This window comes from Triticum urartu, chromosome 2 (genome assembly GCF_003073215.2).
Source record: "Triticum urartu cultivar G1812 chromosome 2, Tu2.1, whole genome shotgun sequence".
Taxonomy (NCBI): Eukaryota; Viridiplantae; Streptophyta; class Magnoliopsida; order Poales; family Poaceae; genus Triticum; species Triticum urartu.
This window is the reverse complement of record NC_053023.1, coordinates 713,760,015-713,783,149: the sequence shown is the minus strand read 5'-3', so window position 1 is coordinate 713,783,149 and position 23,135 is coordinate 713,760,015. Positions and strand designations below refer to the sequence as shown.

General features: G+C 46.8%; 1 protein-coding gene across 1 annotated transcript; it reads right to left on the bottom strand.

Annotated features, from left to right (window-relative positions):
• Window positions 1–4,108: 4,108 nt before the first annotated feature.
• Window positions 4,109–5,339, bottom strand: LOC125534296 (bZIP transcription factor 27-like). The gene is made up of 2 exons (XM_048697554.1): window positions 4,701–5,339; window positions 4,109–4,585 (listed from the first exon to the last, which is right to left on the bottom strand). Exons 1-2 carry the CDS (start codon window positions 5,178–5,180, stop codon window positions 4,463–4,465), a joined length of 603 nt encoding a protein of 200 aa, XP_048553511.1. The 5' UTR covers window positions 5,181–5,339; the 3' UTR covers window positions 4,109–4,462.
• Window positions 5,340–23,135: the final 17,796 nt, after the last annotated feature.

Below are 23,135 nucleotides of genomic sequence, written 5' to 3'. Positions count from 1 at the left end.
AATATGTCACCATTATAAAAAAATATCCAACTGCCTTGTTGTAATTGATCCTAGATAACCGAGACTACATGGATAATATACATGTGTAAGCGACCGCGAAGCTTTGACAGCCAATAATATTTTAGTGACCTACAATCAGGTCCTTTTTCCTCTACAGACACAGTACGTGAGAAATTTTGGAATATATATTCACTAAACAAAATACTTTATAAAATAAGACAATTGACAGTAATAATTCGAGACTATAAGCCTTGCTATACAACCCTACAATTTAGTGAGTATTGCATACATGTCATTCTTTCTTGGATCAATCTCATAAAAAAATACAAATACAAAGTAGAGAATGACCATCAATTTATTACTCTAATCTGCTGAGACAAATAAAAAGTGAGGCATAAATCAGTAGAAAACTGATGTGTTATTTCGTATAGACCACCAGTTTATTTTTTAGGTTGAAGTTTTCCAACTGAAGAAAGTAGAAAATGAAATTGATGAGCGATTAAATAGTACAATCAAACCTTCTCTTTGACACTACTCTGTTTCAAGTCGATAGTGTTTGACATGGATGAACTTGATTGGATAATGGTAAGAGTTGTAGCAGGAAGCTATAAACCATACCAAGATCAATTATACTGTCCAAAAATGTGATCATCAGTGTGCAAAAAATAGGGAATCAATTATACAGTTCAAAAATGTGATCATCAGTGTGCAAAAAATAGGGAATCTTAAAAAAATGGAGTTCAAATTTGAGAAGGATCTTCAGCTGTCGCCCAACCGCTACCGCCGGAAGAGGTGCAGGACCAGCCAACCCCACATATGGACGCAATGGTCAACGGCCAGACCTCCCAAACGCACCGTTACTTCAACAGAACCATCTCACTTCTCAAGCTCATCGTCTCCTACTGTCGAATGCCAAGATGTCTGTCCGCCTATTTGGTATTGGAGTTGTAGGGAGTGCCTAATTATTATGTATCTAGCTTGCTTCACTTTTCTTCAGGTTCTAGCTCACAACTAAGTAATCTAATGCAGAAAGTTGATAAGTGTGTTATCTCTGCTCATATGATTTTCATAACCAGACTTTTACATAATGCTACATTTTTGGAATACTGCATGAGATGATTCTTTTGAAGATGCCGGGCACACGGAGCACCTCTACCTTGCCATGGTGCTAAAAAACTGCCGATGGTGCTCTAATCTGCAACACCTCACTACTAACCTTGGAAACAATGCCTCTACTCCTCTACCTAGAAAAAATCTTCCTAATTAAAATCCCAATCCAGATAAAAAAGGAATATCGTTCTGGATTTGGAACGAAGGAAGGGTTCTTGGATCCAGGAGAACAAAAGGCAGACGAACCACATGTGTTCATTTAGCTGATGAGAAGATGAGATAAAGGGAGTAGTACCTACTGAGCGGAAGCGCGGCGGCCATACGATGGCTCGCTTAGGGAGGCCGGTTCCACCAGCTGTGCCACCAAGTCATGGTGGTATCGGCTGCTCAAGTTCAAGGTTGGGGTAGGAGGGCAAGCTTGTTGCCATGGCGCTGGTCTGGGTTGCTAGGAAGTGTAAAGGAAAAAAGTTAAAACCCTTGAAATTTATCCACTGAAAATTAATATACATACATACAATAGGGAGTTAAAGTCCAAAAAGGTGATCAAAAAAATGTAATAAAAAATGCATAGTTGAACAGTTTCTGAAATCTCTAGCAGTTGATTTGTTCGGCCATATGAAAATACATGTTAGTAGAAGACAAAACACACAATGCTTGAACAGAAGGTAAAATTAACACCAAAAATTCAGTAAGCAGATATTGCAAGTCACTTGTGAATGAACTGCCAAATATACCTGCGAAGGGTGTATTTGCTGAGCATTGAACATAATGTCATGGTCTAAACTTTTAGATCACTAAATGCTGACTTGCATAATGTGGCAACCATAGTAGATCCAGCATAATAATATTTTCCAAGGACACTCATATCTTCCGTAGGCAAGTCACATGACCTACAGATGCAATATATTGTGTGTGTGCAAGTCATATAACTGAAAGAGGTAATATATTGTACATATAAGTAAAAGTTGACTGCATGCTAAATGTGAGAAAAAAAGAATCAATGATTACACATGAGCATAAAATGGAATTTGCCTTCCCTTGCAACCTGCTTGGATTTTCATCGAGCGCCTTGTATGCATGTACACAAAAAAATCTTCCAGTGCAACACAAAGATGGGAAATTTCAGGTATTATATCAAACAAAGGAATGCATAAGAGAGGAGAGCAGGCTAATCAGGAGGGAGAGAGAGTACCTGAAAGAAAGGGATAGAGGTAGGAAGATTGGGGTGATGAAACAGAGCCCAGTCAATGGACGGGGCATGGCTTCTCCTTCCTCTCGTCTCCTTCGCATCATCCCTCTCTCTATCTACTGCGGGTACAGGAGGATCTGGCAGCGAGAGTGGATGTAAGAACGGGAACTGAGAAAGAGAGAGAGAGAGAGAGAGAGAGAGAGAGAGAGACCTGGACGGAGTGGATAGATGGGGGCGGGGAGGCACCGGCTCCTTCCGTTGCGGGTTCGTCGTCGTCGCCGGGGAGCACGGCGGCGAGCACCCCGAGCACCAGCGCGGCCTGCTCGGCGGGGATCTGCAGCGCCTCCGCCTGCTACTGCTGCTCCCCGCCGCCGCCGCTGTCATGCTCCTCGTCCTCCCTCCTCCGCTGCTGGTCGTCATGGGGGAGGGGGGCGCTCTGCTGCCGCGGATCTGGCCGCCGACGACGCCGTTTGAGGCGGTGGGTGGTGGCGGCGGCGATGTGGGTGGGAGGGAGGAGGCACGCGGGGGGGAGGGGAGAGGAGGCGCGCGGGAGGGAAGAGGAGGCGGCGGCGAGGCAGGAGGAGCTGGGCGCGGGGGAGGCGCGGGGCGAAGGCGCGAGCGAGGGAGGAGGGAGGCGGCTGCGTGGGAGGGAGGGAGGGAGGCGGCTGTAGGAGCGAGCGAGGGAGGAGGCGGCTAGGTCTTCGTCAAATGAGCAGCCCCCTTTTATACCCCCACCATGCGAAATGACCAAAATGTCCTGGTGGGAGCATGGTATTTACATTCTGCTGCCATTACTATTCATTCCAGCAGTGTTTCTTCCAGATCCGACGGCCTAGATCCTCCCACCTCTCGATCCAACGGCCCAAAACCCATCAAGCATCACGATCCGACGGCCCACGATCGCTGAACTCTAAGGAGCCTTGTAGGAACATCCTTCTCTTATCTCTTGATAGTACAACATAGGATTCTGATCTTTGCTAGCTAGCTTTATCTCGCTGTTTCACATGACCGGTAGCTTTATCTCACTGTTTCACATGACTTTCTTGTTGTACGTTTTTCGTTTCAACGGTCGTAGATGAATATATGTGTATCTCCCTATTATACTGTACTAAGGTGTTCATGTTATGGTTTAGAAATTCGAAGTGACTACTTTCTGTTCTCACTCTTATTCGTCAACGTTGCCGCATGGAAACCATGTCGTTCCCGCTGTCGCGATCGCCATCGGCGTCGTTCCTCCCGCCCCTCCTCGCCCGTGGCCTACTGGATTAACGTCACCATCACACGCATACTGCACTTCTCCTCCTAGTCCTCTGCCTCGACACCCTCCTCCTCGTCCCTTCGCACGCACTTCCCTTGCAGCCACAACGCTAGCAACGTTGTCGCCATCGGCGTCGTTCCTCCCCCCTCCCCGGCCCTCGCCCGTGGCCTACTAGACTAACATCGCCATCACACTCATACTGCACTTCTCCTCCTAGTCCTATGCCTCGACACCCTCCTCCTCATCCCTTCGCGTGCACTTCCCTTGCGACCATAGCACTGCAACTGGTTCGCCACGCCGTCAACAGGATCGCTCGCCTACGACTGCATGCTCGTCAAGCTGAACGTGGAGCCGCAACCACCGTCCAACCCAGTTGCCGAGTACTTTGTGTGTCATATGTAGCTCTTAACCCTTAATCATGTCCGACTTGCAAAAAAAAAAACCTTAATAATGTCCAGTGTATGCGAGAGAAAAAGCATATACGCAGGCCACCAAACGTCAAAGAAAATTTGCTTCAATAATGCAGCCAGCCGGCAAGCAAGCTACATGGTATGCATGCACCCAAACACACCCCTATCTTCTTGCCACCTCGCTCACTCAAGCAAAGGCCTTGTGATGGAAAGAAATGCCGTAAATTTGTGCACGTAGCTCAATTGATTCATTCATCTCCTACCTTAATATTATTACGGAGAGAGACTCATCATATCTAAGCAAGTGCTACGGTAGTTATCTACTTGCTTAATTTTACAAGAAATCTTACACAGTACAGTACATACGTAGTTAATAATGAGAGCTCCAATGCTAGTCAAGTCATCTAGTAGACTAGCTAACTAGCTTGGAGAATCCATCCATTGTACTAAGTGGAATGGAGCTGCTGCTGCTACAGTCCACGGCCGCCGCGCCAATCACGGTGGAGGGGCCGAGCGGCACCTCTGTTCATGCTGCTGCTTCTGCTGGAGGCTAGTAGCAGTGCTCCTACCGCTCCGGCGGTCGGGGACGGCTAACTGCGCCGCCTTGGCCTGACGATCCTGCAAGCCAACAATGCAATACGTACGCAATCATCGTAATGCTTCGAGTAGCTAGCACGCAATAATCAAACTAGTAACTAAATGACAACGACAGATCGAGAGGATAGATACGTACGTTGATGAAGTCCTTCTCGCGCTGGATGAGCATCTTGTTCTCCCGACGCAGCTGCTCCAGCTCCAGCTCCAGCTCGTTGGTGTAGGCCTGCTTCCGCGCCCGCGACCGCGCCGCCGACTCCCGGTTCTTGATCATCCGACGCTGCCGCCGGTCGCCACCCACCGCGGCCGGCTGCAGGACGGTTGATCTCCTCCTACTGTTGTTGCCTCCGGAGAGAGAGAAGCCGAAGTGGACAGGGTCGTCGCCGGAGCTGGCGGCCGAGGTGGCGCCCCCGAGGTTGGTGAACTCGAGGCTGAGCGCCGTGTGAGGAGGTGGAGGAGGCGGCGTGCGGGGCGGCTGCGGCACTGAGTTGGCGCCGGCGAGGTAGTCCTGCAGGTACACGGCGCCGCGGTAGGGATGAGCGGCCGGCGAGTGGAGGTGGTACGACTGTAGCGCCACCGGGGTGGAGCACAGCGACATGTCCTTCCACAGCTCATCCATGGATGATCCTACTGCTGCTGCTGCTGCTACCTAGTCTGGTAGTTTGGAACAGTAGATCCTCCTTGAGTTGGGTGGATGTGAGATGGAAGCAAGTCAAATGTAGCTAGGCACGCGAGCAGAGCAGAACCGCTAGCAATAGCAATGGCATAGCCTTGGTCGATGGATAGATGATGTTGCTCTCCCTTTATAGCAAGGCGTCTCCTCCATCCATCCATCCATCCATCCATCCATCCATGGTGCACACGTACGACCGTTGCAACTTTACTTTTATATAAGTTTTGTTTATGCAAACGCAAGGAAAAGAGAGAATATTTTTAACATGACTTTAGTCTTTAGCTAGGGAGGAATCGGGCCTACTGCCCATGCACACCGTTGGTACTCTTCCTACACTGTTCCTCGACAGCGAGCTAGCCAGCATACCCCGAGCTGACTCCAGTCCTTCCTCTACTACCCACAGTCAAGTGCAATGGCCGGCTATACATAATAAATCCCACGCTTGTACACTATTATGTAGTACAGTAGGACCGAGTAGTCACCATTTGGTGAGTGCAGCCTTAGAAAAAAATTCAAAAAACACATTTTGTAGTTTTTTTTTTGAAAAAAACTACATGTTGACATATGGATGTGTATTATATGTGCGAATTATTTTATGAGAAATACATTGACATGCGAGCTACACAAAAATGATAAATTGCGGTTTTGAAAACAGTGACCAATGCATATACTGTTTTCTAAAAGACCAGATACTTTTTCATTTTTTTTGTAGCTCGTGTGTCGATGGTTTTTCTCATGAAAGTTTACACACATGTAGTATATATTTATATGTCAGTATGTAATTTTTTCTCAGAATATTTTGAAACTTTCAAATGTGATTTTTGAAATTTTCAAAACAACATGTTTTCTGCCATTTGATAGACTTTTATACTCAAACATATTGAACATATATTAGGTGATCAAAATTTGTGTCACACTCACACTCCACCACAAATAAAAGATTCTCCACAGTTTTCAAGTCACAATAACAGTTTGTTAGCTAAACATCTGGTTAATTTAATTAAGCTTGCCTAACTTGTTGTGTGCCATGTACCAATCCATGCTTAGTATATCAACCAGACACAAACTAGAAGTTGCCGTACGATGCCATTTTGCTCATACCTAGCAGTTGCGAAGATGTATGGGCAACAAAGTCATGACAGTGAATTATATAATATGAAAACCATCAATAGCCGGTGCAAAAATGAAGAGTGGATATCAGTTTTCACCCTCCTACTTTCCTATTTTTGACAGTAACTACCCCATTTAACATTTTTTTCATCTGAACTTTAACCTTATTTATATTTGGTTTGTAATTAATTAGAACTTGGTTCATAATTAAATATTATAAATATTTAGATATCCACTAGAATAACCAAAGTTTTGTTCAAATTTTGAAACTTGGACATACATATAGGAGTAGATGTGATGTACTCCCTCTGGTTGGGTTTATAAGTCGGGCATAGTTTTTAGGTCTTCGGTTGTACTCATAAACACATGTATAATAATATCACAAAAGTTATATATTTAGAAACTTCATTTGATGACGAATCTAAATATGTATCTTTTCCATAAAAAAGGGTTTTGCTTTGTTACACCCACATAGAAAAGTTTACGGATTTCGATATAGATAAAAGGTGAAGATTAGAAGATACCCCTTCAATCAAAAAGATTAGATTGTTCACTCTTGTTTGATGCATTGGGAGAATGTGAATGATAATTTTTATTTATTTGAATAGTTTGGATTGGTTATCACATGTGTCACGTGGTAATAGGAATTAGAATTAGTTGATCGTGAATGTATGAGAATAACTTATATTATGAATCGGAGGGAGTACATGTTTTTTTTTTGCGGGAGGAGGGAGTACATATACACATCCATCAATTTTTTGCATATATAGCTAGACACATGCACAGTGGTGGCGGGTGTGCATCTCAATCTGATGCACTATTTCAACCATGCACCTAAATGTAGCAAATTCGAGGTAGCAATAATCAGAGAGATAGCAATGTGTCCCTCAAAAAGGAAAGAGAAAACAGAGTGCGGTGCAGAGGAGGCCCTAAAAATGATGGATGTGTGCATCTGCGCTTTTTCTGTCTTGGACCATATATGGAGAAGCAGCGGCATATTTTGCCCCTTGCAGTGCAGTGCAGTGCTAGGTGGAGCTGGAGCTGGGCCAATAAAAACCGGCGAATTTGCATGCATGCATGTACGTATGGTAAGCTCCACATTTCCTTTTTCATGTAGATATATCATGCATACCACAGATGTAGACAGGGATAGTTGTGTATAAATATTTATCTTCGTGCGTGCAATACACTTGCTACAGTGGATCGATGTCACACAGTGCTACAGGTAGTTTGGTGCTAGCATGGAGATCTAGGGCTCGACCGGTGGAGGAAGGGAGGGAGATGTGCCAATCTATGTATGGTCACTGTTGATGCGTCGTCCAATAGATTTGCTGCTGCTGTCACGAGTAGGTACACGCCTATATTTATGTATATATGGGTAGCTCCATATGCAAGGGGTGGGAGAGGGTACATGGTAGCTACAGTGGGTAGTACAAGCTAGCTTGTGTAAGGAGGAGTAGGGCACAGCAGCTGCTGTAGATAGCAGACGACTAGTACGTGTGCGCAACCAAGACCGGCGTCGTCGTCGTCGTCCGTGTTTGCTGGCTTTGTTGTCACCATCATCGTCGTGGGCGTACATATACCGGTATAATACACTAGGTAGTACGAGTGGCAGTAGATGTACTTTTCTTTTTTGAAAAGGCATTGCCTAGCTTTGGTTTGCCTACCTTTGCTTGCTTTGGCTGGTCTTAGGCCAACTCTAACGCCCGATCACATCCTGTCCACATGCGTTTGTTCAGAAATAAATGGACAAAGCAGGTCTTTCAAAACACGGCCGTAAATGGACCGTCATCCGTTTTCTGTCCGCTTTTAAACCATTTCCGGTCTAAATTTGAGCCGAGTTTGCGGCCGAATTGACAGCACGCGAACGAGTGGGACGTACATCCTTGTCCTCCACTGGCCCGCCCGTCGGTGACACAGGCGGCCACTTTCCCTTTAAAACTCTCCCGCGCCCCGCCCTCCACTCTCCCGCGCCATGGCCTTCCCCCTCCCTCCATACACCATTACCGACGATGCGAATCCCGGCGACCCACCACCTGCCTCTCGGCCCATGGCGAAGAAAAAAAAGGTCTATGAAGAAGCCTCTGGCGGAGCTTACGCCGGCGGAGGCCGCCAAGCTCGACAAAGAATCGACCAAGAGGAGGGACCGACGAGCTATCGAAAAGGAGAAGAAGGCCGCCGCGCAATACGCTTCCAAGTGTGCCCTGCGGCATACGATGCAGCACCAGGCCGACATCGACGACAAGGAGTCTATCATCTCCAAGGCGCACGCTCTCCTCATGATGGGTATGGCCCGCCCCACACCGGCCAATCTCTCGGCCGCTGCCATGGCCGCGGCCAACACAGGCTCCTCAGCCCATCGACCGCTGTAGCACCGTTCCCCGAGCTCGTCCGTCTCACACAACCCGCCGGATTTTCGTGCTCCGCCGCCGCACGGCCATGGGCAGACACGATTCTCTACGTCGCCGGACTGCATGGTGGTCGATCCGACCATGTCCGCAGGCGTCATCGATCTCAACATCATGCCGGGGTACAGTGGCGCTGGCCATTGTGAAGACGACGCGCAAAGAAAGCAGCCCCGGTCGTTCGAGTCGGCTCACATGGCCGGCGCCCGCAAGGTGTTCGATGAAATGCCACGACCGACGCAGTCGTTGACGGTCGACGACCCTTACTACTCCTCGTTCATGCACAACATCATCTTCGATGGCCGTGGTGAGGCATTCCACGTCGACGGCCAAGAGCAACCTTTTGATGCCGATGCGACCCAAAGCTAGACATCGAGGAGGCCGCTCAACTCAAGAAGCTAGAGATCGAGGCCACCAATGCCGACACAAAAGCCAAGGAGGTGGTACTAGCGTTGATGATCGTTGATAAGAACAACATGTCACCAGAGAGGAAGGCTTGGTTCACGAACCGGTAGAACGAGATGTTCGCCCGGGACGGCATGATCTAGGTGACACCTCAGCTGCGATGGCCGCGATGGCGGTCCTATTTGAAGGCTGGCTCCTATGCCGGCGACAAAACTTGTCCCTTTTGAAGGCTATCTCGTGTGCCGTCCACTGGCTTTGTTGCCGGTATGAAACATGTCTTTTTTGAAGGCTGGCTCCTGTGCTGGCCGCTGCCTTTGTTGCCGGCATCAGACTATAGGCCGCCGGCTGTGTTGCCGGCCAACGTGAACTTGTGCGAACCACGGCCGCGGCTTAAATCCTTGGTTTCTCACTTTTTCATGCACGCGGACAAGATGCGGCCAAAGATGCGTCCGCGCGTTGGCCTCCCGGCCGACGGATCCAAAAAACCAGACGAACACGGCCTCTTTACCACCTCAAATGGAGGAAAAGCGGACAAAACGAACTTCGTTCGGGGTTGCGCGTTGGAGTTGGCTCATAGTCCCATCTCACTCACTCACTCACTGCGTCACTCACCGAGACGTTGCGTCGCCCATCCAGCCAGCCATACGCACGTACACCTTTTCTTTATCAGTAAGTACGTACTTGTACGTACCCGGGGACACACACACGCAAGCACACTGGTACTGTATCCATCCCAGGAACGCATACGGTGCGGTCGATGAGTGAGTAAAGCACAAACGCAAGCACGAGGATGTCGGGTCAGGCGGTGACATTGACGTGGCAGGGGGCTTTTCCTCTGCCCACGCTGCCCCAGTGACGTGTGCCTGCCACCGGAGCAGGGACGCCCACGTGTCGAACTTGCAATGGATCCATTTGCTCTCTCGCATGCGCACTCTGCCTGGTGTCGCACCAGCAAGCAGTAGAGGGCAGCGGCAGAGGCTGCAGTCACCTCGGCCTGTCAATTGCGCATTGGCTCCATCCCCACCGATCGTACGGTTGCCTCTCGCCATGCCTTGCTTTGAAGTGCATCATATGTATTGTTGAACGATTCAGGTGCACAGGCACGGCACAGTGACATGTCCAACAGTGATGACTTGCTTCGCTCCTTCCCGTCCTTTTCTATTCTCCTCTTTTCTTTGGGTTTGAACGCATGAAGGCTAAATTTTATGTTTTGATCTTTTTCTGAAAGCTATTTGAGATTTGACCCTAGTTTAATTATTTTTTTGAGACCTAATCATTTTGTTACCGCCAGGAACCATGGCGGTAGGGTATAACAGCCTACCGTCAAGGTCCCTGTCGATAGGGTTGCATACCCTATCGTCAAAAAGCTCATAAGTATTGAACACAGTGCGTGCTCGTGCCTACCGTCAAGCACCTTGACGGTAGGGATGTACAGACTACCGTCAGCCCGGTTGGCGGTAGCGATGTTTCCTACCACCAAAGTCCTTGTCGATAGGCTGTTAGACCCTACCGCCATGGACTCTGACGATAGCAAAAAGGTCAGATCTTGAATTTTTTTTCAAACTAGGGACAAATCTTAAATAGGTTTCAGAAAAGGGTCAAAACACGAAAATTTGCCACGCATGAAACTTCCTTTCCATTGCTGTTTTTCAGCGTAGGGTATCGGATACGTACGTCCATATATATATATATATATATATATATATATATATATATGGGCTATTCGTCACCCTAAGTAAAGAATAATTATTCTTCACCCCCCTTTATTTTACCATCAATGCACCATAATTTTACATTCCGTAAGTTTTTTATTTTTTCCGACACAAAAAGAGACCGTAAGAAAATATATAATCACCGTAAAAAATATTTTATGTTATGTAAAATTACAAACGTAAAAACATAGTCTAAAATACACATAAACTGCAAATTTTCTTGTCTTATGACCTATATTTTTATTTTCTTATGTCAAATTTTACGTAGTGAATCAATAGGAATGTAACTATTTGAATTCCAAACGTAATTTAATTATGAAATGATCGTAAAATTACCTCGGATGGAGAATAACTTATTCTGCACCCTAAATAATAAATAGTAACACTATATATATATATATATATATATATATATATATATATACACTTAAATTCATGTGTTGAAAAAACAGCTAGCTTTAAAGTTCTACTATATCATTAGCCATCCGTGAGGAAAAACACCGCACTTCTTTCTGGTATATAGCCTGCTTCCCGGTTTCGTTCACAATCATGTTATAAAATATTTGATCGGTCAGGGCGGTCCTTCCTCGCACCCAATCTGGAAGAAGATGTGGAGCCTGCAAATGCCTGGAAAAGTGAAAATATTCCGTGTATGCATAAGACTAGTCACAGTGGGGAGTAATTTAGAATAGTAACATGCATACTATGTTACTAACATATGTGTGATGTTATGCAATACTTCATTTATTAAGTTGTAGACTCATCTTGTTTGGTATATGTGATGTTATTCATAATATTAGTAAGGTTGGTCATAGTGTGGACTAACTTATACTTCCTCCGTTTTTTACTTCGCATATAAGATTTGGTCAAAGTCAAACTACACAAAGTTTGACCAAATTTATATAAAAAAATATAAACATCTACAATACTAAAACTACACGGTATGAAAATACGTTTCATGGTGCATCTGATAATATTGATTTCATATTATGAATGTTTATATTTTTTAATATAAAATTAGTCAAACTCTATAAAGCTTGACTTTGACCAAACCTTATATGCGGACTAAAAAGAAACGGAGGGAGTACTAGTGTCATGCATATGACACTAGTCTAAATTATTATCTTCATAGTGCAAAGTAGCATAGTAGTAATGTCATAGATGGCTTCATTTATTAGCTCATAGACTCATTTTGCCTTCGAAAACGCTATGTTACAGTAACATATTATGTTACCATGAGCACCTCTTTCCTCATTAAATACGTGCCACATAAGCAAAATTATTTAGGGATGTGTTAAGTTACTACCTAAGGCCCTGTTTGGTTCCAATAAGTCATCTGACTTATAAGGCCCTGTTTGGTTCCAAATAAGTCACCAACTTATAAGTCAAAAAGTGTAAAAGGTGACTTATTTTGCCAAACGAACCTAACTTATAAGTCACCCCAACTTATAAGTCATAAGTTGCTCCACCCCAACTTAAAACTTATAAGTCACCCCCTTTTATATGGGTGCCACCACTTTTACATAAAAAAGTGGGAAGGTGTGTTCAGGTGACTTAGGTGACAACCAAACAGGCATGACTTATAAGTCACTGGTTTTAAGTCACCTGGCTTATAAGTCAGCTGACTTATTGGAACCAAACAACCTTAAGTCAGGTGACTTAAAACCAGTGACTTATAAGTCACGTCTGTTTGGTTGTCACCTGACTTATAAGTCACCTGACCACACCTTCTCACCTTATTTTTTATGTAAAGGTGGTGGGACCCACGCAAAAGGGGGTGACTTATAAGTTTTAAGTTGGGGTGGAGCAACTTATGATTTATAAGTTGGGGTGACTTATAAGTTAGGTCTGTTTGGTAAAATAAGTCATTTTTTTTAATTTTTAACTTATAAGTTGGTGACTTATTTGAAACCAAACAGACCCTAAGTTACCCCCACCATGGCTAGCCTACTCTCTTTCTTCATTAATTATTTGTCACATCATTTATTTCGTCTAAATATGTGTGATGTTATCACCTATATTGTTTTTATTGTGAGTAGTCTAATGCAATCTCATCCATGGGAGTTCTAGCAAACCGACACATAGCAACATCAGGTCAGTGTCCGCTTTGTCAAATATACGTGGAGGATGTGGCGCACGCATTGTTTCTATGTAGCAGAGTGCAGGAGGTTTGGTGGTCTCTGGGCATATATGATATCATATTTCGAGCATGCACTCCTCAACGATCTGGAGCTGAGATTCTGGAGAGTTTGCTTTGTGAATCGACTAACCAAGTGCAGTATATGAGTGAGGTTCAAGTATCAGAAATTATTGCAGCCGCTAGTTGGTATATGTGGTGGCAGAGGCGCCAAATAACCAAGAATGAAGAAGTCCAAATAGCAGAGCGTACGGGTCCTGCTGTTCAGGCCCTGACTCTGAATTTTGTTCGGGCTAATAGGAAGGCTATACCTGCTCGACGGGAGAACAGATGGAGAAAACCTTTACTATTACTAGGCCAGCTGATTTTGAATGTTGATGCAGCCTTTGCAGAGCAGGATCACTCAGGGGCATGTGGTGCTGTTATCCGGGATCATCTTGGTGCGTTTGTTGGTGCTTCCACTGCAAAATTAGAGCACACCGTAGATATTGTTTCAGCGGAGGTAGCGGCTCTAGTAGAAGGACTAAAACTAGCGGCGAGTCTTTGTGTTACATCACTCCTGGTGTAGATGGACAACCTAATTGTGGTGGAATCCCTCAACATGAATTCAGGCCAGTCCATGGTGGCCGGCCCCATTCTTGACGAATGTCGTAGTCTTAAGGAAGAATCCGGGAAGGTTTTATTTGAGCATTTTAATAGAGAAACCAATATGGTAGCGCATGTGTTAGCTCAGCGGGGACGTGTCGACCCACCTTCTGTGTGGTTGGACACACCTCCCAGTTTTATCTCTGAATTTTTAGCGGATTATGTAAGTGTTATTTGAGTAATAAAGCTAGTCATAAAGGTCTTCCCGTAAAAAAATGTTATAAAATATTGATAATATTCTTGTCCTAAAATAAGGATCTCTTTGATTTGCAGGACTTGTACTATCTCCATCCTGGTTTATAAGTCTTTTTTGTATTTTGTGTCAAATATTGACTATACATTTAGGGTGTGTTTAGTTCAGGAACCAAGTGGAATGGAATGTCATGGTTCCATTCCACTAGAATGGGTCGGTTCCGTCCTTACGTTTGGTAGAAGGAATTCAGAGGAATGGAATGGTTACATTTGAGTGTTTGGTTTTTGAGATGGAACGGAATGGATTTATTATCACACCACTCAAATATTGACATCAAATACAAAGAACACACATATACAGAGGTAAAAAATCATGTAAGTGCAAGAAATTCAGGAGGTAAAAACCAGATGGGATCTCGCTGAGCGTCCTGGGGACGATGAGGAGGCGCTGCAGGCGCGTGCAGAGGGGGGGGGGGACGTGCTGTGACCATGGGCGGGGAGCGAACGCCGGCGTAGGAGGCAATCGATGGCTGCGGAAGCCATGGCCGGCGGCGCAGCGACAGGAGCCTTCACCTGGCGCGGAAGGAAGGGTCGGGAGAGAGAGGAAAGGAGAAGGGCGCGACGGTGTTGCTCACCGTCGTGACGGGGGCGGTCAGGGGAACCTCGGGAGGAGGGGCTAGCTCGGCGGCGTGATTGGGGGGGGGGATCGGGGCAAGGGAAGCGAGGGGTCGGGCCGAGATGAGGGGCAGACCTCCCGTGCGAGCCGTTCCGCGTGGTACCGCCGATTCGGAGGAATCACTTGGTTCGGCATATCGGGGGTATATTCCCTCGCGGGGAACCATTACGTTCCCTCTCGTTCGCGAACCAAACGCTAGAATCGGTGCCAGGTACGGGACCGACCCATGACGTTCTACTTAATTCCACGAACTGAACACACCCTTAACTAACAAAATATAAATGCATGACATAAAAAATTATATGATTGGATTCGTATTTGAACGTAGTTTCCAGTTATATTAGTTTTTATGACATGCATTCAAATTTAATTAGTTAAATTTAAGGTCAAACTTTGGCACAAAATACAAAGGGAACTAATAAACCAAGACGGAGGTAGTTAGAGATTGAAATAAGGAAAACACCAAAATGGAATGGTGTGTCACCTCTTTTTAACAAAATGTGCGGAAGAAGCGTTTGGTTTTAAATTAATAAAGCCACACATGGTGATAGTATATAGTTTAGCAGAAAGAAAATATAAGTCATAATATTACGGGCCAAAGCTCCAAGAGAAAATGTCTAGAGAGGTAAATACACAAAACAATAGAAGCTGACACGATCAAGTATCTTGTCCGTTGATGGAGTGAATAGCTCTAGTTCTGCACAACTACCCTGGTTCATCAACCGCAAAAAAAAAAAAAAAAAAAAAAAACTTCCCTGGTTCATGGCGTTTATGAAGGTTAAGAGCAAACTGAAGCCTATCTCGGGCTGATTGCCAAAGGTTGGCTCTAATCTTTAACGGAACAGTCGTGAACCAAAGGGTTTTTGAATGATGGATGGGGGGCTTATGGATGAGTTTGTGTACATCAATTTAAGCGCGGAGCAACCAGATGTTTCATAGTCCGAAGGAAGGTAATGTTGATACGATTGTCCCTAAAAAACTTTGACAATGATATCTGGGTTAGAGGCTAAAACAAAAGGTTATAGGTATTTAGAGTAATGGGTGCTTGGTCGATCCATTTGGCTAGCAAAAAATTGATGTTCCCACCATTGCCTACTTCAGAACTTACTCCCTCACTGAACACCTCTTTGCATTGCTGGACCCGGTTCCATATCTGAGAACCCCTCTTACTAGTAGATAAGAAGAAAAGTTCGGGAAATATTAGCCTTGAGAATATGTGCCCAAATACCAGAAATGATCCAAATAAATAGCTTAGGAAATATAAATGGAACGGGAGTATATCTCGTGCATCGGGGCTTGTGGTGCACCGTGTGCACCCAACAACTATTGCATCTTTTAAATGTTCAAAAGAAGTCTGGAAAACAATTAGTACATTAATACGATATCAATCTATACTCAGTTTTCTTTAAAAAAATTAACCTAGAACAAAATGAAAAATGAAAAATATTTAATCAACAGAGATAATGGGCCAAATCTAGACTCAATATATTATGCACTATTAAATGTTGATTTTGTACAGGGTGAAATTCTATTTGCCGCTCTGTGCGCTAAACTATCAACCTTCCGCACACACAAGCGAAGGAAGGACTAAACTGGGCCGGCCCATTTGGCGTTCTACAGATTACAGTTTTTGTATCCTTGTTCTATCCGGGTTTTCATATGTTTTGGCAACCTGATAATTTTTTGTTTATTTTTTCATGTTTTCTATTTACATGTTGATTTCGTGTTTTTTTGTTGCCTTTTTATATTTATTTATTTTATAAAATTTTCCAAAAAGTAGTTTTTTAATTCAATATTTTGGAAAATTATATGCCCTCTCAAAAAACGTTTAGAAACAGCGTGTTCGGAAAAGTATTCATGTTTTCAAAAATGTTTACACAATTTTAAGAACTTCAGGCTTTCATAGACAATATTTTTTATGTTTTCCTGTTTTCAGAAAATATTCTCAATGTTTCTAAATGTTTGTATTTAAAAAAATACCCTTTAAAAATAATGAAAAACAGGGAAAACATTCGCTACAGTGCCACCTGCTCCTGCTCACTACAAGAAGTTCGCTTCAATACATTCCCGCTCGCTATAGTAGCCGGAGCAATGGGACGACCCACCCAGGAGGCCCCCTCAATGTGCGGCACCGCGCCTATTTGACGCAAAGAGATCCCTGGGTGCACCGCGACCACGAGCACAGTGCAACAGATACTTCCCCGGGTGTGTCTCTTCGACACGGCCTCAGATCACGTGTTGGAGTAGTACATATTGTGATGCATACAAACCAAAGATGCCGAGACCCCAACGGGCTTCCTCTATTAAGGAAGCTCCATCCGCCGAACTCAAATCACCCAAAAGCTAGCTTTCTTTCTTAGAGGAGGTGTTCGCAGTTTGCCCCATAGCCATTTAGGGTTCCTTACATACGACGGTCGCCCCGCCGGAATCCACTAAGAAGGTGTTCTAGAGACGGGCCCTCTGCCCCTCCCTGCGTCGTATTAGTTTTGCTAGGGTCTGCACATCTCCGCCTTGTGGAGAGGGGTTAGACATGGATGCATCACCACTAGCAGCGGAGGGTTTGGGTGATCGCAGAACAACCGAAGCTAGGAGTGAAGGGACCTGGTCAAGCGAAGAAACTGGACGATATCTTGTAGTGTTTGGGTATCACCGAGGAGGAAGATGACGCAATTGATATATCAGGACTGGTTGGATGCCTTACATGAGAAGCACGTTAGGCGATGATACTTAGGGTTTGTGTTCAAACCCCCTTTAGCCATATGACTTTCTATGCCACCGTGCAAGTGTCATGGGGGTGTGCAAAGGAGGTCAAATCCAGACCTTTGGATGACTACATGTCCACAACGAAATTTATGTGCTTTTGTGATTGGAATACGGCGATGCATGTGGGGTCCATGGCTCTGAGGCATTAGGCGATGACAATGGAGGAATATTATGGTCTAACAAACATGGAGGCATTACCCTTGAGATTACCCATAGTGAGGAGTAACTTAGACTAGTAATATGCATATGTTACTGGTCTATGTTACTACCTCTATAGTGGGGAGTAACATATGTGTACTGTAGGTTGTAGACTCATCTTGTATCGGTATGTGTAATGTCACCCATACTGTGAGTAACATACAATGTTACCACATGCATGCTTCTCTTTCCTCATTAATTACTTGTCATGTCATTTATTTTGCCGAGATATGTGTGATGTTAGCAATTATGTTACTCTCACTATGGGTAGTCTGACTCGCTTCGGGTTTGGACTCGAATCGTGGGGTCCCAGATCTGTTGCTTAATGAACATGTGGTAAAAGCTATAACATCGAAGATGGGAGAAGTGCTAGAGGTTGAACATGGACTAAGTGGTGTTGAATATGAACAATTTGTTTTTTTAACATCAGTACAAACACAAGCGCTCATATACACGCGCATACACTCACCCCTATGAAGGCACATACGCACACCCTACCCCTATGAGCACCTCCGAAAGACTGAGCCGACATATCATCTTGAGATTTATAAAGTCACCGTAGGCGCCTCGTCGTCGACGGGAACATCTCCTCCCACTGAATGCACATCGCCGGAAATGCTGAAATAAATCCAGGAATAAATGCGAGCACCAGGATTTGAACTCTGGTGGGTTGGGGACACCACATTCCCTCTAACCATCCAACCACAAGTTGGTTCGTGAATACAAACAATTTGTTAGAGTGAGAGTTAATATGAAGATTGTTAAGCCCCTACTCAGGTTTGTGTCATGTAATGTGGAAGCAGGCAAACCGACACAAATATTCAGAGTGTTGTACGAGAAACGGCCAGGTACCACGCCTGCTGCCTTGTCGCGTCCGCACGCTCCTCCTCGTAAATGATGACCCTTGAGCCCGAGGGATCTCCTACATTGCCGCCTCCGAGGTAGTGGAGGATGTGGCCCCGCGCCTTCATGATCGTGAGTGGCAACTCCTCCTTGACGGGGCGACTATTGTGGCATGGGGCGACCCGGGCCCGTCACTACGGGCATACCGCTTGTGCGCCAACGGTGACATGGGCTCGTCCTTGATGCGTCGTCTGATCTGGATGCCACAGTTGCGCGGGGCGATGTTGGCTCCTCCTTGACGGGGCATCCGATCTGGACGCCACCACACTTGTGCTGGGGAAGGGGGGACACGATTTTCTCCTTGACCTGCCAGAGTGGGGACGCTGGCTCCCGCTTCATGCGGTAGCGTGGTAGGGATGGTGACTCCTCCCTGAATCACACCGCCAATGGTGGCACTGGCCCATTCGACGGATGAATTCTTCGCCAGTCAGAGCGGCCTCCGCGAGGAGGCATGTCCGCTATTGCTACTACAACGTCTAGCCCTCCTCATCGAAGGAGGAGATGATGATGTGCTTCTTGCCGGAGGAGCCGACCGTCATGGATGCCGAGGGGCCCAGAGAGTGAGGATGGGCGCGCCAGGTTTTTCCTGGTGAAGAACCACCACCACGACTGCCTCCGCCTGCCGGTGCGAAGAACCATGACTTCGACAACACCGTTGGAGTTGAAGGGGCTCGGAGAGGAGGTAGGGATCCAAGAGAAGACAGTGTGGATGTGCATCATCGGCGCATGGCTTAAATAGCCGCGGCCAGCCATGCGAAGGGCTGATCATCCCTCTTCAATGCGGCGCAGTAGCCGAAGTTGGTTTCTCAGGACGCGGCATCCACCGTGAAGCGGCGACGCCCGAGAGGTCGCATCCGTTAGCACTGCCCTCACGTTCGGTCATGTCACGCGGCATCAATGCCGGCCGCTGGATACTCTGGGCCTGCATGAATGTAGCGTGGCAAGCGGCGCACACATTTGATGGAAAATGCAAGAGAGACTGGTGGTTTTTTTTGATGGGCCAGGTTAGTCAGACGCCGGCGTGGCAGTGGTGCAGACGCTCGTACAGACCCCTAGTTTATCTCGGGTTTGCAGGAAAAAGTGCGCTTGGACCGGTCGGTCGACCGATGCATGCCCATGTTGGATGGCAAAACATGTTCGGACAGCGCGATCTTGACAGTTGCAGGCAGTTTAAGGGTCTGTGTTGGAGATGCCTTGATGGTGGTGCATCATCTTCAGCTTCTCGTGCGCTCATGGAGGATAACGGGGCTAAGAGTTTCTCTAAGAGTTGCTCTAAGAGCATCTACAGCTGGGCGCCTTAAACCTGTCTCAAACTACCGGGTGGACGGACCGGTCACTGACCACTAAGAAAAACGACCCATCTGCGCATCTCAAACTGGCCTCAAACGCCCACTTTGTCCGGCATCCCTCATATCCAGGCCAAAAATAGGCCGAGTATGGGGCGTCTTAGGCATGTCTGCCACACCAGCCCGGCTCATCGTCGACCCCAACCCTGTCCCCACAAGACCCCCAATCCGGAAACCCTAGCTCACTTCACTCCGATATCGCTCCATTGCTTCTTCTCCCATGATCTGATTTCAGCGATTTGGATCCAATGCGACAACTCCAACGAGCATGTCGAGCTCCAGCATTCGCTCCAGCTCTGACATCGACGTCGATGAGGACCTGGCCCTCCACATTGCGCTGGAGTTGTCCAAGGTGGGCATGAGGGGAAGCCCGAGATCTGCCTCCTTCTATTCCTTAGGGCCCATCGCCCGACGACGCAGCGCCGGCGGCGTCGCCGTCCCGTCCCGCCCGTCGTGCAGCTACGGTCGATTTGCTTCGAATCTCCTTCATGTACGCCGCCCACCACCACCACCTAAAGGAAATATGCCCTAGAGGCAATAATAAAGTTGTTATTTTATATTTCCTTATTCATGATAAAGATTTATTATTCATGCTAGAATTGTATTGATCGAAAACTTAAATACATATGTGAATGCATAAACAAATACCGTGTCCCTTGTAAGCCTCTACTAGACTAGCTCGTTGATCAAAGATGGTTAAGGTTTTCTAACCATAGACATGTGTTGTCATTTGATAACGGGATAACATAATTAGGAGAATGATGTGATGGACAAGACTCATCCATTAGCTTAGCATATTGATCGTTCAGTTTATTGCTATTGCTTTTTTCATGTCAAATACATATTCCTCCGACTATGAGATTATGCAACTCCCGGATACCGGAGGAATACCTTGTGTGCTATCAAACGTCACAACGTAATTGGGTGATCATAAAGATGCTCTAAAGGTATCTCCAAAGGTGTTTGTTGAGTTGGCATATATCGAGATTAGGATTTGTCACTCCGAGTATCGGAGAGGTATCTATGGGCCCTCTCGATAATACACATCATAAGAAGCCTTGCAAGCAAAGTGACTAATGGGTTAGTTGCAGGATGATGTATTACGGGACGATTAAAGAGACTTGCCGGTAACGAGATTGAACTAGGTATGAAGATACCGACGATCGAATCTCGGGCAAGTAACGTACCGATGGACAAAGGGAATTACATATGTTGTCATAACGGTTCGACCGATAAAGATCTTCGTAGAATATGTAGGAGCCAATATGGGCATCCAGGTTCCGCTATTGGTTATTGGCCGGAGAGGTGTCTCGATCATGTCTACATAGTTCTCGAATCTGTAGCGTCTGCACGCTTAACGTTCGTTGACGATATAGTGTTATATGAGTTATATGTTTTGGTGGCCTAATGTTGTTCGGAGTCCCGGATAAGATCACGGACATGACGAGGAGTCTCGAAATGGCCAAAAGATAAAGATTTACATATAGGACGATGGTATTCGGACACCGGAATAATTTTGAAGTGCACCGGGTACTCATCGGGTCACCGAAGGAGTTCCGGGCACCCCCGACAAGTGTATGGGTCTTATGGGCCAAAGGGGGGGATAGACCAGCCCACAAGGGGGCTGGTGTGCCCCTTCCCTTGGCTGGCCGGCCCTAGGGGAAGGAAAGGGGAGGGGTGGCCCCTCCTGACTTTCCCTCCTCAGGAGAAAAAAGGAAAGGGGGGGCACCTCCTCCTTCCTTCCTCCTGCACTCCAAATAAGGAAGGGGGGCCCGGGCGCCACTTGAGGGAGGACCCCAAGTAGGATTCGGCCTACTTGGGAGCGCCTCCTGGCTGGTCCCTCCACCCCTACCTATATATATGTGGGAAGGGGGCGCCTAACACACTAGAACATTATCTTAGCCGTGTGCGGCGGCCCCCTCCACCGTTTACATCTCCGGACATATTTTCGTAGTGCTCATGCGGAGATAGCTTCACCATCACCGTCATCACGCCGTCGTGCTACCGGAACTCATCTACTACATCGCCGTCTTGCTGGATCAAGAAGGCGGAGGACGTCACCGAGCTAAATGTGTGCAGAACATGGAGGTGCCGTACATTCGGTCTTGATCGGTTGGAGCGTGAAGAAGTTCAACTACATCAACTGTGTTGTTAAACGCTTCCGTTTACGATCTACGAGGGTACGTAGACACACTCTCCCCTCTCCTTACTATGCATCTCCATGGATATATCTTGCGCGTGCGTAGAATTTTTTATTCTTCATGCAACGTTTTCCAACACCACCATCTTTCCCCGAAGTGGTACATGGGCATTGTTGGGTCCTGGTGCCTGCACCGGTGCCCGCGCGCACAAGGACAACCAAGTCAGAGGCACGAGTAGACCTCCGCGAGTAGCAGCGAACGAGGGAGAGGGCCGCGGCGGGGAAGGCGCTGACCACGCACCGGGCACGTGTGCGAGCGCGCTGGTGGATCCGCCTTGGTCCTCCGCTGCTCTCTCATGACGGTGGATACGTATGCGCGACACCTCCTCCGCAAGAATGTCAAGGCGTTCCGACTCGCCATCAACCTGTCGTAGCGCGAGGAAGAGAAGGAGACATCGACCAAGGTGAAGGCGACCCGCCATGCTAACGAGCAGGACTGTCTACTCTGCAGGCTAACGGGCCAAATGTGCGGTTCCGACTCCGACCAGACGGACAGCTCCACCTCCAGCTTCGACGACGACGCACCGCCGTACGCCGACGCGTACATGGAGGAGGGGCACAGCTGCGCCAGTGACCGGAAGGAAAAGGGGCCGGCGAGGAAATGGTGATTTCCTCTACCCTTCTCCATTTTATATATGTTTTATTTATATTTTAAGAGCATTTACGGCTGTGAACAGCAAATCTGACCCCTCAAAGGCCCGTGGACGCACCCCGCGGATAGTGACTGGTGACGCCTCAAATTTGCTCCTCTGCATACGGATACCTCATATTGGAAATCTTAGATCCATACAAAAGCATGCAAACAAGAAAATTCACTATATCAAGTAATCTATACTACCATAATCCTCGGCGAAGATGTCCACTATCTCTATGCTTGGCTTCGGGTACATGGGCGGCAGCCGCAGCTTCGGCTCCTCTAGCTGTTCCGTGTAGGCCTCCGCCTTCATCTCCGCTTCGACCTCCTCGAAGAGTGCGTCGATAGCTTCCGTTTCTGTTGGATGAACTGCCGGTTGGCCTCCACACCGGCCTCATCCTGGAAGGACTCAAGGATGGCATGCTGCTCCCCCATCTCGGACGCTTGAGCGACCGCGAACTCTGCCTCTGCGTCCTCCATGTTGAAGCCAGGAGCCGGTGCCAACTGCTCCTCTTCCTCCTCCTCCTTCGGCTCCTCCTCCTCCTCCCGCTCCAGCGAGTTCGGAGGCAAGCCGG

Bases quoted from the DNA above. Each gene is read 5' to 3' on its own strand.
- LOC125534296 (XM_048697554.1), bottom strand. From the start codon at position 5,180: ATGGATGAGCTGTGGAAGGACATGTCGCTGTGCTCCACCCCGGTGGCG. The intron at 4,586-4,700 runs GTACGTATCTAT...GTTGGCTTGCAG, and splicing joins GCGAGAAGGACTTCATCAAC to GATCGTCAGGCCAAGGCGGC.